This window comes from Phascolarctos cinereus, unplaced genomic scaffold, assembly GCF_003287225.1.
Source record: "Phascolarctos cinereus isolate Bilbo 61053 unplaced genomic scaffold, phaCin_HiC Scaffold_4;HRSCAF=312, whole genome shotgun sequence".
Lineage (NCBI taxonomy): Eukaryota > Metazoa > Chordata > Mammalia > Diprotodontia > Phascolarctidae > Phascolarctos > Phascolarctos cinereus.
Genome location: NW_027555847.1, coordinates 326,440,117 through 326,455,919, shown reverse-complemented (window position 1 = coordinate 326,455,919; position 15,803 = coordinate 326,440,117). Strand labels below are relative to the sequence as shown.

General features: G+C 33.6%; 1 protein-coding gene across 1 annotated transcript in view; it reads left to right on the top strand.

Annotated features, from left to right (window-relative positions):
* The window catches only part of ERBIN (erbb2 interacting protein), a 185,428-nt gene that overhangs the window by 114,420 nt on the left and 55,205 nt on the right, over nt 1-15,803 (top strand). Inside the window, 4 exon segments of the mRNA XM_021007253.2 lie at nt 7,447-7,510; nt 10,039-10,113; nt 13,093-13,237; nt 15,116-15,188. Of these exon segments, the coding sequence (XP_020862912.1) occupies nt 7,447-7,510; nt 10,039-10,113; nt 13,093-13,237; nt 15,116-15,188 (357 nt within the window).

Sequence of the window (15,803 nt, the reverse complement as noted above, 5' to 3'; positions counted from 1 at the left end):
TTCCAGTTATTTGCTGTTATAAAAAGAGCAGCCATTAAAATTTTTGTTTGTGATTTTTATACGAGATTTTGTAGAATTTTTCCTTCTTTCTTTGGTGTTTGATAAGCATAGTAGTTGTATCTCTGGGTCAAAGAGTATGCATATATTAGTAACTTTGGGAGCATAGTTTCAAATTGCTTTTTAGAATGGCTGGATCAGTTTGCGTCTCTACCAGGAATGCCTCTCCCAACAATTTTCGTTTTCCTTTTTTGTCTACTTTGTTAATCTTATTAGTTTAAGTAGAACCTCAGAGTTGTTTAATGTGTATTTCTGTAATTATTAATGATTTGAAACATTTTTACTAACAGCTATATATAGCTTTGATAATATAATTCCTTAAGAACTTCATATTCTTTGATCATTTATCAATTGGCAAATGATTTTTATTTTCGTAAATTTGAATCAGTTCCCTATATCTTTGTGTTTTTGTTTTTGCTGAGGCAATTGGGGTTAAGTGACTTGCCCAGAGTCACCCAGCTAGTGAGTGTTATGTGTCTGAGGCTGGATTTGAACTCAGGTACTCTTGACTCCAGAGCCAGTACTCTATCTACTGCACCACCTAGCTGCCCCTAGTTCCTTATATCTTTGAAATGAGACATTTTTCAGAGAAATTTGCTGCAAATTTTTTCCCCTTTTACTTGTTCTCTTAATTACATTGAATCTGTTTGTGCAAAAACTTTTAAATTTTACATGATCAAAATTGTCCACTTTATATTCTGTTATCTTCTCTATTATTTATTTGGTCACGAACTGTTCTCCTATCCATACATCCAAAAGGTAAATTCATCCCTGTTCCTTTAATTTTTTTATAGTGTGACCTCTTTTATCTAGATCATGTATCAATTTGGAGATTATCTTTCTATATGGTATGAGGCATTATTCTAAATCTAGTTTCTTTCCAAATGTGGTCTGGGTTTTCTAGCAGTTTTTTTCAAATACTATATTTTTGTCCTAGTAGCTGGGGTCTTTAAGTTTGTCAAACACTAGTCCATTAGATTTGTTTGTTTCTGTAGGTGTGTACTTACTTAATCTGTTAGGTTGATTGAACTCTCTTGTTTTTTAACCAGTACCAAATTGTTTTTCTTCTTGCTGTTTGTAGTATATTTGCCATCTGGTTTCCTTCCTACTTTTTTTTTTCATTATTTCTCTTAAGAGTCTTGTCCTTTTCCTCTAGATGAATTTAGTTATTATTTTTTCTACTTCCATAAAGTAATCCTTTGGTAATTTGATACTTAATGTGTGATTCCCTTAAAAATTTTTAGATTATGTTTGTGGTTATATTTGGTCATGTTATGAGATTATGGCTTTTTATCCAAGCAGAAATATGAATTATTTAAATAAATAATATGTATTTCAGAGAATATTAGTTAATATATTTTTTGTGGTCACTAGTGATGTTATATTTAAACATTCATGCTTCAGTATGAATAGTACATGCTACATTATGTATATAATATTATTTGTACGTCAGCTACCAGAAACCTGATCCATCCATAACAAATGTGAACCAGGAAGGAAGCAAAAAAGATTTCCAAGCAACTTAAGGTTACAGATTCCATGCCCCAAATCTTATATACCTTTTTCTCATCAATTTCATTTAGTAGTCACTCTTTTATGTATACAGTTTTTCAAAGAAGTTAACTATTTGACTTCCAGTCCTACAGCAGGTCAGAAGCAAAAAATTAAAAGGGAGGAATGGCACTGCTATACAGATATAATCAGATCATAGAATTACAGAGTACATCAAAAGTCATATAATCTAGATCTTAACCAAAGAATCACTCCTCACTCCAATGGTACCATTAGTTGACCATCCATCCTCTCCTTGAAGACCTTTGCTTGAACTCTTCCTAAGTGAAAGGACACTAATCTTCCCTGTTGCCCCCCAACTCCTACTGCTCCCCTCCCAAATTACCTTATACTTAAATGCTATGTATGTGTGTATGTGATACATGTATATCTTGTCGCTCATATTGAAATGGAAGCTTCTTGCAAGTTGGAATTATTTCATCCTTTATATTCTTATCCCTATACCTCTGCGTACACACTTCTGTGTCTCTTTATTTATTCTGGTTTAAGCTCTCGTAAGGAAACCCTACTTCCACTATCTCTCTTCCCCTTACTCTCAAGTCTCCTATCCTCTCCCTCTTGTTATTTCTTTCTCTAGTTTTTCAGTTTTGCTTTCTAGTTCCTTTTTCGTTCTTGATTTCATGTAGTTATTTAATTTTTCCTCTTTTTTTCTCCTTCGCAATTAAGTAGTCAAGTAAAATCTTCATTTCCTCTCCTCCTCTTCAACTTGTTTAATTAGCCTTTAAACTTTAATTTTCTGCTTCTTTTTCCAAAAAGCATCTTTCCCTCATTCTCTTCATTATTTCTCTTCCCTTTCTGTTAAATCTAAACTTTTGTTTTTTGATTCATGACATTTATATTTATTTAGTCCTTTAGTCTTAGTATGCATCATGTAATTAAAACTTCTAAGGTGCCCATTTTGAGTTCCTTCTTCTTAACTGTTTCCGTGTTTTTACCTTGTAGATCTTGTCTCTAAGTCTCCTTTTTAGAAATGCCAATTCTTCCAGGTGATAGAAAGGATGTTTTCGCATGGTAGGAATTGTCCTATGTCCCTTGATTGTACAGTTCATTATTCCCCTCTCCATAGGCATTTTACTTCATTTGCCTTGCAATCTGCTCCTTGCATACAAGTCTTCCCACTTGTCTGGATGTCGTTTATATATGCGTACTCAGGGTGTGCATACACATATGTATCACAGAGCTCTGATTCCTCCTTTCCTAAGGTAGGCTAAGCAGTCTCTTTAAGCACCAAATCCCTATAGATTATAGCCATCGTAAAGCTGTGATCTCACTTTCTAGAATATCTCCCATGGGAGCATTTGTCAGTGGTATATACTCTCAACACTGAAACAAGATCTCACTCCATTTCTTCCCCCACCTTTTTTATTCTTTGCTTTGCTCCCTCACACCTTTCCCTTTGTCCTGAGAGACTATAGGAATTATTTTCCCTTTATCATTAGGTTTTTCCTTGATTAGAGTTTCTCTCATATTTTTGTCTATCATCTCACTCCTGATCCTCCTTTTATGTACCTTTCCCGTGCTGTAATTTATTCCCACCAAAAATTATTGATTTTGCTTGTAGGCAGTTTGTCATGAGGTTTATCCATAATGTTTCAAGCCTGTTTCTCTACTGTCACTTCAGTTTTACTGTTTTCACCCTTGTCTCCTGGTGTACATTTAAAAGAAAGTTACTGTTTTTATTTGTCTTTCTTATGTTTATTTTTTCTGAGGCATTTGGGAAGCAAATAATTTCTTCAGGTCTGATTTTCTTTCTAGAAATGTTTCAAATATCTCTTTTACTGATGAATGTCCATTTCTTTTCATTAATGGTTAAGCAGGGTAGGTCACCTTGGATTGTATTTTGAGCTCCTTTCCTCCTTGGAGCACATTCCACTCCCTCATATGGTTTCTGGTGGGGAGAGAAAAGTTTTGTGTTATTTGAATTTTCTTTCTTTTATATTTGAAGGTTTTTTCCTGGTTGCTTGCAGAATTTTTTTGCTCCTCACTGGACTTATTAAATTTAACCATTGGAATTTGGAATTTAACCATCTTGGAATTTGCGGCATAAGAATGTTTTTCTGGAGGTTACCAGTGTATTCTTTTGGTTGATACTTTGTTTATTGTGCTTAGAAGTTTGGGGCAGTTTTCTTTTCTTGTATCATGGTATTCAGGTTTTTTGATTTGTTATGTTCTTCTGGGAGTTTTGTAATCCTTAAGTTGTCTCTATGCATCCTGTCTTCAGGGTCAATATGTTTAGCTTATATGGAGATCATATTATCTTTTAACATTATTGCTTTTTGCTTCTCTAATTCCAGATTTTCTTTCACTTCAGTGTATTTGCATCCCCAATTGTCTGCAATCTATACTTCTGCTTCTCAGTACCTACTCTTTTTTAACCTGGATAGAACTTAATTTTCATTCATTCTTCACATATTTTTAGTGCTTATTTTGCACGTGGATTTAAAGACATAGAGCCCTTACTCTAAAGGAGTTTACTCTGTAGTCCAGAGGTAAGGTCCACTGTATGTATAATTGTATTACAGAGCAGTAAATTGTAAGTTTCAGTATAAGAAGAATTTTTAGTTGCTCTGACTGTTGCAGTTATCTGTTATCTCACCTTTGATTTTTATCAGATTTACTGTATTTTTATCTTTTGCTTCCATGATTAATAAATATTTCATTATTTTATTGATGTCAATTTGCACAGTGAAATGATGATATAACTGAAACCCCAAAGTCATGAATAATGATCTCCAGATTTTGTATAACATGAAATTGGGATGGAGGCCATAATAGTCAGCTAACATTTATTAAGGATCTACCATGTGCCAGGCATTGTGCTGTGCACTTTTTTTATCTTGTTGATCCTAACAAAAGCCCTGTTGAGGGTATGTGCTGTTACTTTCACCTTTTTACAGTTGAGGAAACTGAGGCATATAGGAGTTCATTGACCTGTCCAGGGTTATAGTTGGTTAAGAATCTGAGGCCATATTTGAATTCAGATCTTACTCCAGGCTTAGCACCCTCATATACTGCATTAGCTAGTTGTCTCTGAAGTAGTAGAGAAGTGAGGGACATCATCAGACCTGTGCCATTGAAAAATCATTGTGGTAGCTGGGTGGGAGATAGCCTAGTCTGGATAGAGATAAGGCAGAAAGAACAATTGGAAAGATTATTGAGGTAATCCAGGTTATTGGTGATGAGGGCTTAAACTAGAGTGGTTGCTATGTGAATAGGGAAAAAGGAACAGATGAAAGGTGTTGTGGAGATAAAATTTGACAACTGATTGGTTATGTGGGGTGAGTGTGAATTATGAGTTGATGATGAAACCAAGGTCGCAAACCTGAATGACTAGAAGCATGGTAGTGCATGCAAAAGAAAAGAGAATTTTGGAGATGGGGTAGGTTTGAGGGAAGCTGAGTTCTATCTTTGACATGTTGATTTGAAAAAATACTTATGAGATATAGACAGTTCAGAATGTTGGACTGGAGTTCAGAAGAAAGACAAGGGTTCAATGTGCAGTTCTGGGAACTGCATCCAGGTAATAATCAAACCCTGGGTAGTATAAATGCTGAAAGGAAGATCAGACAGGATGAGGATTAAGAAAAGGCTGTAAGATTTGCCAATTAAGAGAGGGCTGGTAATTTTGGAGACAGGAGGGTTTAGTTGCTGAGCTTGGAAGCCATTTTAGAAGATAATGAGGAGCATGACTAAGTTAGAAGCACCAAGGGCAAAAGGCTTTTTCAAAGAGTATAGCTGAGGAATTTCTGGTTTACTGCTTCATTTCTCTTCTACCTCCAAACAGCAGAGTAGAAGTAATATATCCTACTTGTTTTTGCTCGTTATACCAGTATTAGTTCCCCCTCCTTCATCCTTGCAAAGGCTCTCATGAAATCATGTCTCTCCCATTTGGTCAACACCTTTTGATAATTCATGTTTATAAGATGCGTTAGGGTTTACAAAAATCTTAAAATCTGACAATAATCCCTGGTTTTCTTCAGGTCTCAGATAATACAGTATCTTCATGAGGTCTTTTACTAATGCCTTTCTTCTTTAATGTTACCTTGTATCTACTTTGTATGTATCTTGTATATATGCATATATGTACATATTGTCTTTCCCATTAGAATGTGAGTTCCTTGGGAGCAGGGAATATTTTGCATGTCATTGTATCCTCAACACTTAGCTTAGCACATGATGGGTGCTTTGTAAATGTTTGTTTACAAATTGCCCTCTGTCAAGTTGGTATTTCTGACTCCCCTGTTTCAGTTACTAGCATCAACATTCTTCTAGTCATCTTGTCATTTTCTACAGAAAAAAAAAATAGAAAAAGAATTAAGCACAAGAATGATAAGGAAATTTAATTTGGAAAAGAGGGATAATATAAAACGGTATGGATAAAAGTAAAAGGTTAGGGAGGAAAGTAGGTTCATTTGCATCTGTAGGGTTATAACGTATTTTGTTATGTTTTATTTTCTCATACTTAACCCCTCAAAATTCTAAAATAATTTTTAGTGAATCTTTTAGTTTAGTTTATGAATTCCAATTCATAAACTTTGTCTACATGACAACTCAATAGATAAGTCTCGTTGATATTTTTATGTTATTTGTATTAGTGTGGTGTTACTGCGAAGTATTTATATTGCCTATAAAGTTATCAGTTTGATACATTCTAGAAAATAGAGTAAAAAAGTTTTTTTTAAATAGCCCTACTATTGGCAAGTGGTTTTTAATATAGTCAATATGTTACATAATATAGTTTTTACATAGAATAGTATCTCAATAGCATAAACAGGCAACTTATTTAAGTGACTTTAGATGAACTAGATGCCTTAGAAATAAGGAGATATTAAAGTACAACTGTTGAATTATTCTATTATGAAACCATTTGGATATTTTTGCATTGTTCAAATTCAGGTAGCTACAGAGAAAATGTGGGTGTTAAGTTGGAGGAAAGAAAGATGTACTCTTTATAGTTTTAAATTGGTTAGACCTTATTGTCAGCTAAACATACTTGATTTTTAAAAGTTTTCTTTTGAGTGATTTAAAAAATTATTGGATAATACTTTAGAATTTCAGAGCATTTAGATTTAGAGCTTAGAAGAACCTTAGAGGGTACCTACTTCCTCGTTTTTTGCAGATGAGGAAACTGAAGCTAGAGAGATGAAATATTTTACCCCAGTATAAAGGTATAGTGAGTGAAAGAGATAGGATTCAGTTCTAAATCCTTTGTCAACATATCCTGTGCATTGTACCACACAGCCTATAATTTTAAGGGAGACAATCACTTCTTTTTGTTGAGATTATGGATTTTCAGAGGAATGTACATGTATAAAAGATGATTAACAACATATTAGCAACCTTGAAAAGGGCTAATATTTACCTCAAACTTTTGAACATCTATTGGCTGATCTACAGAATTAAAACAATCGTTCTCTGTAAAATTTCATTTTGAATTTATTCAAGTATAATGGCTGTGGCTAGTTTTTTCTTATTATTACTTGATTTCATTTGAGAGAAATTCAAAAAGACCAAAATTGGAGACAATAGTACTAAATTTATTTTAATTTCATTTTTGAAAGACTTTGAACCAACTTATCATTATATAAACTGAATATTAGGATCCTATTTCTTTTAGTCTTGATGAATGGCCTAGGAAATTGACAAGTGAAGTGATTTGCCCATTAGGTGTTAGAAATAGTCTTGAACCCAGATTCTCTGGCTCTGAAAATATCCCTGATCCTTACAGAACACTGCTGACTTTAATAATCCACTAGAATGCTGAACGTTTAAATGTTATTATTTTTATAATAATTCCTTTTTAATCTGGTCACACAGAACCATGAATAGACTTACTCAGCTGGAAAGATTGGATTTGGGAAGTAATGAATTCACAGAAGTGGTAAGTTAAGCTAAGTAGTACCTGAAATGTATTTATAATAAAAAGATAAGATATTAAAATCACCCTATAAGCAAATACTTGCTAAAATAAATGTTGTTTGTAAAGTTTTTCAAGATATCTTTAAAATATTTATGTTTTTTCCTTTGTTCCCCCTTTCCCTATTATAAAGCTTTTAGCCTAAATAGGACTAGCAAATTTAGATAAATGTATTCATAAGGTTGTCAAAGGGCCAAAGATAAAGTATCTTATAGAGAAAATGGAAAACTATGAACAAGGTTCTAGGATCTAAAAATTAAAATAAAAAAGGAAATTTCATTTTAAAGATGACCAGGAGCTAAAAACTTTATTATTTAGAAATTAAAAGAAGGAAGATTTGGGAAAAGATTGTGAAAGTTGAAGCATTCAAATGTATGTCTAATTCAGCATGTTGGTACAGCACACTTACAAACCTAAATTGTTCCTGCTTTGCCCTCTCTACTCTTTTAATTTCATTCAACGATAAGAAAGTATGTGCGCCATAGGAATATGAGAAGATACATAAGGAATGGGTCAATAAGGAATGCAGCTCTGAGTTACATATTGAGACCTTTCAGTTTAACAGAGTGTGATGTAGTATTTGGCCAGAGGACGACAGAAAAACTGGACACTGGGTGCTACGAAAATCAACTTAGCATTATTTAGAAAAAGAAATCTTGAAGAACAAGTAGCAGTAATTAAAAAAAGAAAATTCTTAAGTGTAGTGCACAATCTGATTTTAGGCATTTGACGTTTTTGTTGAAAAAATAACACTTGAATACCTACTCAGTGCAAGTTTAAAATCCTAGACTGGTTTCTCTGCCATATAGCAGGCCCTCTGAGCCAAAAAACTCAGGCCATTATTTAATAAATTCTCCAGCAATTACATTAAATTTAATGTTACCTTAAGCAAAATTAGTGAGTGTAAATCAGTTTTGTAGAATCCACCTCCTGGCCGTAGGTTTTCTCCAAAGATCTATTGTTCACCCTCTATATGTAATTCTTCAATCTGCCACAGCTTCTTTCTGTTGTATCAGATCTGCCTTAGGCATTAGAACAACATGCACAATATTTCCCACACTGTAAACAAGAGGCATCAACGTCATGGTCAAATATAAGTCCATTTCCCTGCCATATTGCAGCAACATTCCTACCATATTGCAGTGGAAAGAAGGCTAGATTTGGAAGCAGAGGACCTGGATTCAGATTCTCACTGATCTAAGATTTAAGATTTGTAATTATATTCCATTTACTTACTACATTTCTGATCTTGGGCAAGCCACTGAACCTTAGCACCTCTGTTACCTCATCTGTAAAATGATAAGTTGGACTAGAGGGCCTGTGCCTTCAAGTTCTAAATCTGTGATCTTATGATCTATAAGTATGTCCATTTCGCAACTCAATATATGCAAAATTGATTTCATCATTTTCATCCTTGAATCAGCTAATTATCCTGACTTCCCTAATTTTATCAATGGTGTCACTATCCTTCAAATCACTGAGGCTCAAAATCTCAGAATCCTTTGCTGCCACTCCCTTGATCCTTACATCCAATCATTTGCCAAATCCTTCCAGTTCTAATTCAGCAGTGGCTTTCATATCCAATAATTCTTCATAAGATCATAGGTTTAGAGACATGATCCTAGTCTAACACATTCATTTCGCAGATGAGGAAATCAAGGCCAACAGGGATAAAATGATTTTCCCATGGTTTTACTGGTAAGTAGTAGGGTTAGTATTTGAACTAGATTCCCTGATTGCTAATCCAATGTTCTTTCCAGTACCCCATCTATTTTATTTCATTCCTACTACCTTAATTTGAACTCTCATTTCCTCTTACTTGACTATGGCAGTAATCTTCTAATTTATATTCCTTCCTCTAGTCTCTGCCCCCTCCAACCTTTCCTTGTTAATGTTGTCAGAATAATTTCCTAAAGAATAGCTCTGTTCCCATCATGTGTGGGCTCAAAAACTTAGTTTAATGGCTGTCGACTCTGTAGAGCAGCAGGGTCAAACTCAGAAAAGGGGGCCACTAACTGACTTCAGAAAGCACACATTAAGAGTATCTGTGTTTTGTTGTATTTTTGTTTATTTCATAAAATATTGCCAAATTATATTTTATTCTAGTTCATGCTTGGGTGTGTCATGTTCATGTTTGATTTCTCTGGGATAGATACTAAAATTCAAAATCCTTAGCTTAACCATCAGCATGGTCTACAATCTGATCCAAATCTCCCCATTGTAACCTTATCAACCCTTTCCCCGTATTTACCTTATATTGAGCCAAATTGAACATGACACATGCTTGCACCCTGTGCCCAAATTTTGGTGTACATTATTCCCTCTTGGGAATGCCCTCCCGTCCATCTTTCCAGTGAAGGACCAGTATTACTGGCTATAGTGCTAATTCTCTATCTACTATGCCACATTGCCCCTGAAATGTTCTAAACAAAGTTTTTCAAATATTTCTCGTGTTTATTTGGCTATATTATTATCCTTTTCTTTCCAAACAGCCTGAAGTACTTGAACAACTTAATGGGTTGAAAGAATTTTGGATGGATGGTAATAGACTGACTTTTATTCCAGGGGTATGTATCTGAAGTTATAAATGTCCATTTTGTACTAGTTATTTTTACCAATTATATGGGCTGTGTATCAAAAGCAAATTATACCCATGTTAGGAGATATACTTCCATGTATATAACCCAAGACAGTGATTCTCTCATTTCATTGTTGAACACTGATCAATTTGCTTCCCCTTTTGTGATTAGCTTACCTTTCCAGGTACATCACCCTGCATTTGTCTTTAATAAATTCTTTGAATATAAAACTTGCTAAATTAAAGGATGCCTATCAGTTGGGGAATGGCTGAACAAGTTGTTGTATGTGATTGTGATGGGATACTATTGTGCTGTTAGAAATGATGAGCAGGATGGTTTCAAATAAAACCTGGAAAGATTTATATAAACTGATGCAAAGTGAAGTAAGCAGAACCAGAAGAACATTGTACACAGTAATAGTAATATTGTAATGACAACCAACTGAGAAAGATATAACCTTGCACAAAGATTCAAGACAATTCTAGAGGACCCATGTTGAAGAATCTGTCCACCCATAGAGAGAACTGATGAACTCACTGCAGATTGAAGCATACTTTTTTCTTTCATTATTTTTCACCTTTGTATAGGAAGTGGGGGAAAGGATGGTTTGTTTTTTGCAACATGGCCAGTATGGAAATATGTTTTGTATGACTTTACATGTGCAATTGGTATATTGCTTGTCTTTCAATGGATGGGAGTGTAATGATACAGAGAGAGAAAATTTGGAACTCAAAAATTTTTAAAATAAATGAATGAATAAAAATTTTAAAGACATAAAAGGGCAAGTTATAAAATAGTTAAATAAGATAAGTTTAATATTTCATACTTGTCCTAATCTATTCAATCAACTTTTTATTTTATCTTTCTCTACTTGTTTCTATAAATGTTCTTCCTCTACTCTTTTGTGGTTATTATCATTATACTTTAAGTGATCTTTGATTTTCCCAATGGAGATATTCCCTCTGACAACACAGATCACAGTTCCTCCAGACTTTCTTATCCTATGTGGATGCATTACTATAAATTCTTCTTAGAAAATGTTTCTAGTACACTGGGAATTTTTCCTTCACATAATTAGAAATTTTTAGTCAATTGTCAGTTACTTTATCTGTTAGAAAATAATTTTACTTTGTAGAGTAATAATATCTTTCATTACCCAAAATAAGCCTTATAAATGACATGGTAGTTTTTAGTGCTAGTCTTTTTCTGTAATAACAACTGTTAAGCCCTATTGATTTTATAATTCACATAGTGTATGTATAGTTTAAGAATTAATATTAATAATTACGTCATAGAATCTTAGAGCTGGAAGAGATCTCTGGCATCCTCTAGTACAACCTTTTTGTTTTACAGATGAGTTTTAATTGAAACACAGAAAATTAAAATGACTTGCTTTAAGTGACTATGGTTATGCCAAATTGGAACTAGAATTCAGATGTTTTTTCTTCTAGTCACTTCTTTCCATGTAAACTGTACTGGTTTGATGTGTAATTAATAACACTTGCATATTTTTTCCTAATTTTCTCATTGGTGGGATGTTTCAAATAGTATTTCTGGTTTCCAAATATTGAAGCCAGCCTACATAGAGTGCAGTAGCCGTGCCATGTCCCCTATCCATTTTCCAGGGAATAAGATGGGTACTATCAGTATCTCTGAGTCTCACCATTTTCCAGACTGCTAAAAGGATGCACTCAAGATGACTCAAACCTGGTCGTAAGGGCATTTGCCCTGGACTGCTTAAGTTTTCATGTTTCTCGTTGTGCTGCTTCTCAATTGACAAGCTAATTAGTTCACAGAGCCCCAAAGACCACATACATCTTTTTTCCCAAGTATGCAGCAGCCTGCCTGCCCAAAGCCTAATTTTTGCAGAAGGTTCAAAAGAGTACATTCTTTGTCCATAAATGCACTGACAGTAACAGGTGCCCTTTGCCTAATTTCTGGACAAAGATTTGCCTGCATAACATTGGCTGAAAATTTTAAGTCTTCCTGACTGTTCTTTGAAATGGTGATAATTGGCATTTATTTTTCACAGGGAAGGACTTTATTGGAGCAGCAGGAAGGAAGGGGAAAATTTGTGGGGGAAGATTGTGGGATAGTGATGTAGGAAAAACAAAGAAATAACACTATCAATGAAACATTAAAAATACACAGAAAAGAGTAGGAAGATTAAAAGGAGCCAGATAAGAGGATATGTGTGTTTGTATTTAAATACAAGTTGATAGAATAGATTCACAATTTGATATATAGTCCTCTTTTTTGTCCTTCTTTGTATATTATTTTGGCTGTTTTAAAAGCAATGTCAATATGTCTCTTATGGTCGTGATGGGGCATTAATTATGGACCCCTAAAAAGCCCTGGACTTAGGCGGACACCTGGCTTAGGTCCCTGGCCTTTGACCTTCCCAGTTAATCCATTCAACTGCCATTTCATAGTGGCCCTCATTATCTGTACCTGGCCCCACTCTATATCGCCACTCCTTGATTCCATCTAAACCACCTCTCTGTTATGTCCCAGTCACCCCAGCGCACTGTGCACTCCCATCCAGTTCTTCCTACAGTCTTACTTTGTAAAAGATCCATCTTGTCTCCATTAAGGTGTTCAGATTCCTTAAGAGTCAGGTCTGTTTGTATTCTCATTACAAAGGCTCAGATTCTTAAAATTTGGCCAGTAGTGTAGATTCTTAAAATCTTGCCCTCCTCAATCAGTGTTTTAATAAACCTTGTCTCTGACTGAAAGAATGCTTGAGTCAAATTCATTTGAGGCAGTACTCGCATCTTCTGCCCTTGAATTTTGGGGTTCCTAGCACCCCTAGACTGTAACAGTTGTATGTTTAAAAATTATTTAAATTTCTCTTTTAAACTTAATTTTGGGTTTTAAGTTAGTGTTCATTTTGATACCTAAACTTTTCTTACTGCTTTTTTTGTGGATCAAGTTATTTCAGGTTAATCAATTCTTTTTCACTCATAGTTGATTGGTAGTTTGAAGCAGTTAACTTACTTGGATGTTTCAAAGAACAACATTGAAATGGTTGAAGAAGGAATTTCAGGATGTGAAAGCCTTGAAGACTTGTTACTGTCTAGCAATTCACTTCAACAGCTGCCAGAGTCTATTGGTTTGTATTGCCTACTAATTAATATATTCATCTTTTACTAAAAAACATATACATTTAGCTGCCATACCTGTACTAAATCTAAAATCTCATTGTTTTTTAAGGCAAATTATTTATATTTCACAGCAGGAAATTTTGCTTTTTTTTTTCTTTTTGGTGACATTTTCACTTCCATTCATTATTTAACTCCTTTGTTGACATTACCATCACTGGTTTCCTTTACTTTCCATGGTAGTTTTACTTTCTGTGGTGGTATCATTCCTTTAGGAACTGGGAGGAGGGGGGGGGGGGATTTAGGCCATGTTTCCTCACTTTCCTTGTTTGGTTACCATGAAAATGACTGAAAACCAGATCATATAATGGCCTTTCCCATTCCCAAGGAAAGGAGTTTACTAGGCAAACCAGGGCAGGAATCACAATCTAAGAGAAGAGTGTTATTAATAAAAATAGCAATTATTAGTATTCGTATAGCACTTTAAATTTTCCAAAGCACTTTACACACATTATCTCCATTAATCTTTTTAGCATTTAATGCTTTGCCATCTCTCTTAAGAGAGCTGTCTCTTCCTCCCCAGAATAGAAATGGAGGGTAGTGAATTCTGATGAAGTCTGGCAAACTTATTAGTTCTTCTTCAAAATGATCTTAACAGCATCATTTAATTATTTAAAAGTGTTGTTGATTCTTAGAATATAAAATATATCTGTATAAAAATCTAAATACAAGATATATTTAAGGTGGAATATGATTTTATTATCTTTCATCTTTTTGTTACCTTGTTTTGAATTATGATAGTACAAATTTCCATTGCTATTACATTCCAAAATTTAAAACATAGTGTACCAAATTAAATTGTGCTCCTTGATTCTAATGCCTCTTTCAGTGAAACCTATTTTTTCTACACTTTCTTGAAATAAAATGTTTTTACTCTAATCAAAGGAAAGTATGTAATATAAGTAAATTGTTTTTGTATCCAAGTTATAGTAAATATAGTTTTCTCCTGTAGAGAGTAATTTCTAAGGACTTTGGTATAAAGTTTAATTCCCTTTTATTTCATAGCTCATTTTTAAAACCTCAGTTTAACAAAGAATTGTGGTAAGAAAACATAACCCAATCAGGTAACTTATAAATATGGCAGATGGAGAATTTATCTTGGATACAATAGTTATTCTTATAATATAGCTGAATTAAATTTGATTTCTTAGACTGAATTATGTCAGTGAAATGATCAAAATCTAAAGCATCATTAATTTCATCTTTCTTTAACAAAAGCAAAAAAAATTAGCAATTTCTCATTTTGAATTTTGTAATTTAAGTCTTTTCCTCTTTCCTGATAGCATACAAGTATAGTTTTATTGAGAATTTTCTTCTAATCCAATCTAATAAACACACTTATCTTCTCACTAAAAATCCATTTTTAAAATTTTATTCTTGGTGTGCATAGAGTTCAAAATGAGAGTTTGAGAGTATCAATTTTAACTTTCTTTGGCGATGTCATTATTTACTGTTCTCAGCACCTGACTTTTTTCATTCTCTCCATGAATTAGATTTCATTCATTCCCAGTTGGAAAACTTTATTATTTCCCGTTTACTGCCTAATGCTTATCACTTATTGGTAAATAAAATGTTAATAACTTCTTTCACACATGTTGTCTATGAATTGCCCTACTTTCTATAGAGATGTACCACAGATATTTTTATTTTAGTGTTGAATGTTAGAACTTAATGCTAGTAGAAGAATATTTTTAGTTCTAGCTGCCTGTTTTGACCAAGTTAATAGAAATCCAATATAAAATAATTATTGATTTCTAGACGGTGCTTTTTATACAAAGAAAGCACATTTAACTTCATTTTATATAGTATTCTCTGTCTTTTTTCAACAGGATCATTAAAGAAATTAACAACACTTAAAATAGATGAAAACCAGTTAATGTATTTACCAGACTCAATAGGAGGGTAAGTTTTTCATGAAATATCAAGGTTAGAAAAAAGTTTAATTCAATCCAGCAGGCCCAATCAGCATTTGTTTTTATAAAGAATCATCAAAGGAGATTCCATATGTGTTAAAATGATTGATTGATTGATGGGTGTGCTTCACCTTCTTGAATGCTGTAGACTTTTCTTCATATGTAGCACATTGGATAAAGACATTGGTTCTAATTCTCTGATGAAAATAAATTAGTATAAAAAAGCCAGTAGGTCTTTTCCATTTCATATCTGTTTATTTTGCTTATGTTTTCATTTGCAAATGACTTCAGGATGAGCTAGCTTAGCTGTATTCTTTAGCTCTTTTCAGGCTTATTTTCTTCCTAATTGCTTTTCCATGTTTCATGAGAAGTTTTCATGTTCATAGTCTAACACCCTCATCTCACATATATTTTGCATATAAATAAATACTCAAAAGCAGTATTGCCTTTGTATGCCATGCTCTTACATTTAGAAAATAGATAGCTGACCCTGTTTTTTGGGTTTTTTTTTAATTATTGTTCTTTTGTTTGGTTGGGTTTTTTAAAACACTTTAAGCTTTCTTGTATTGGATGAAGTTTTTCATCTTCTAATCTGGTCTTAAAA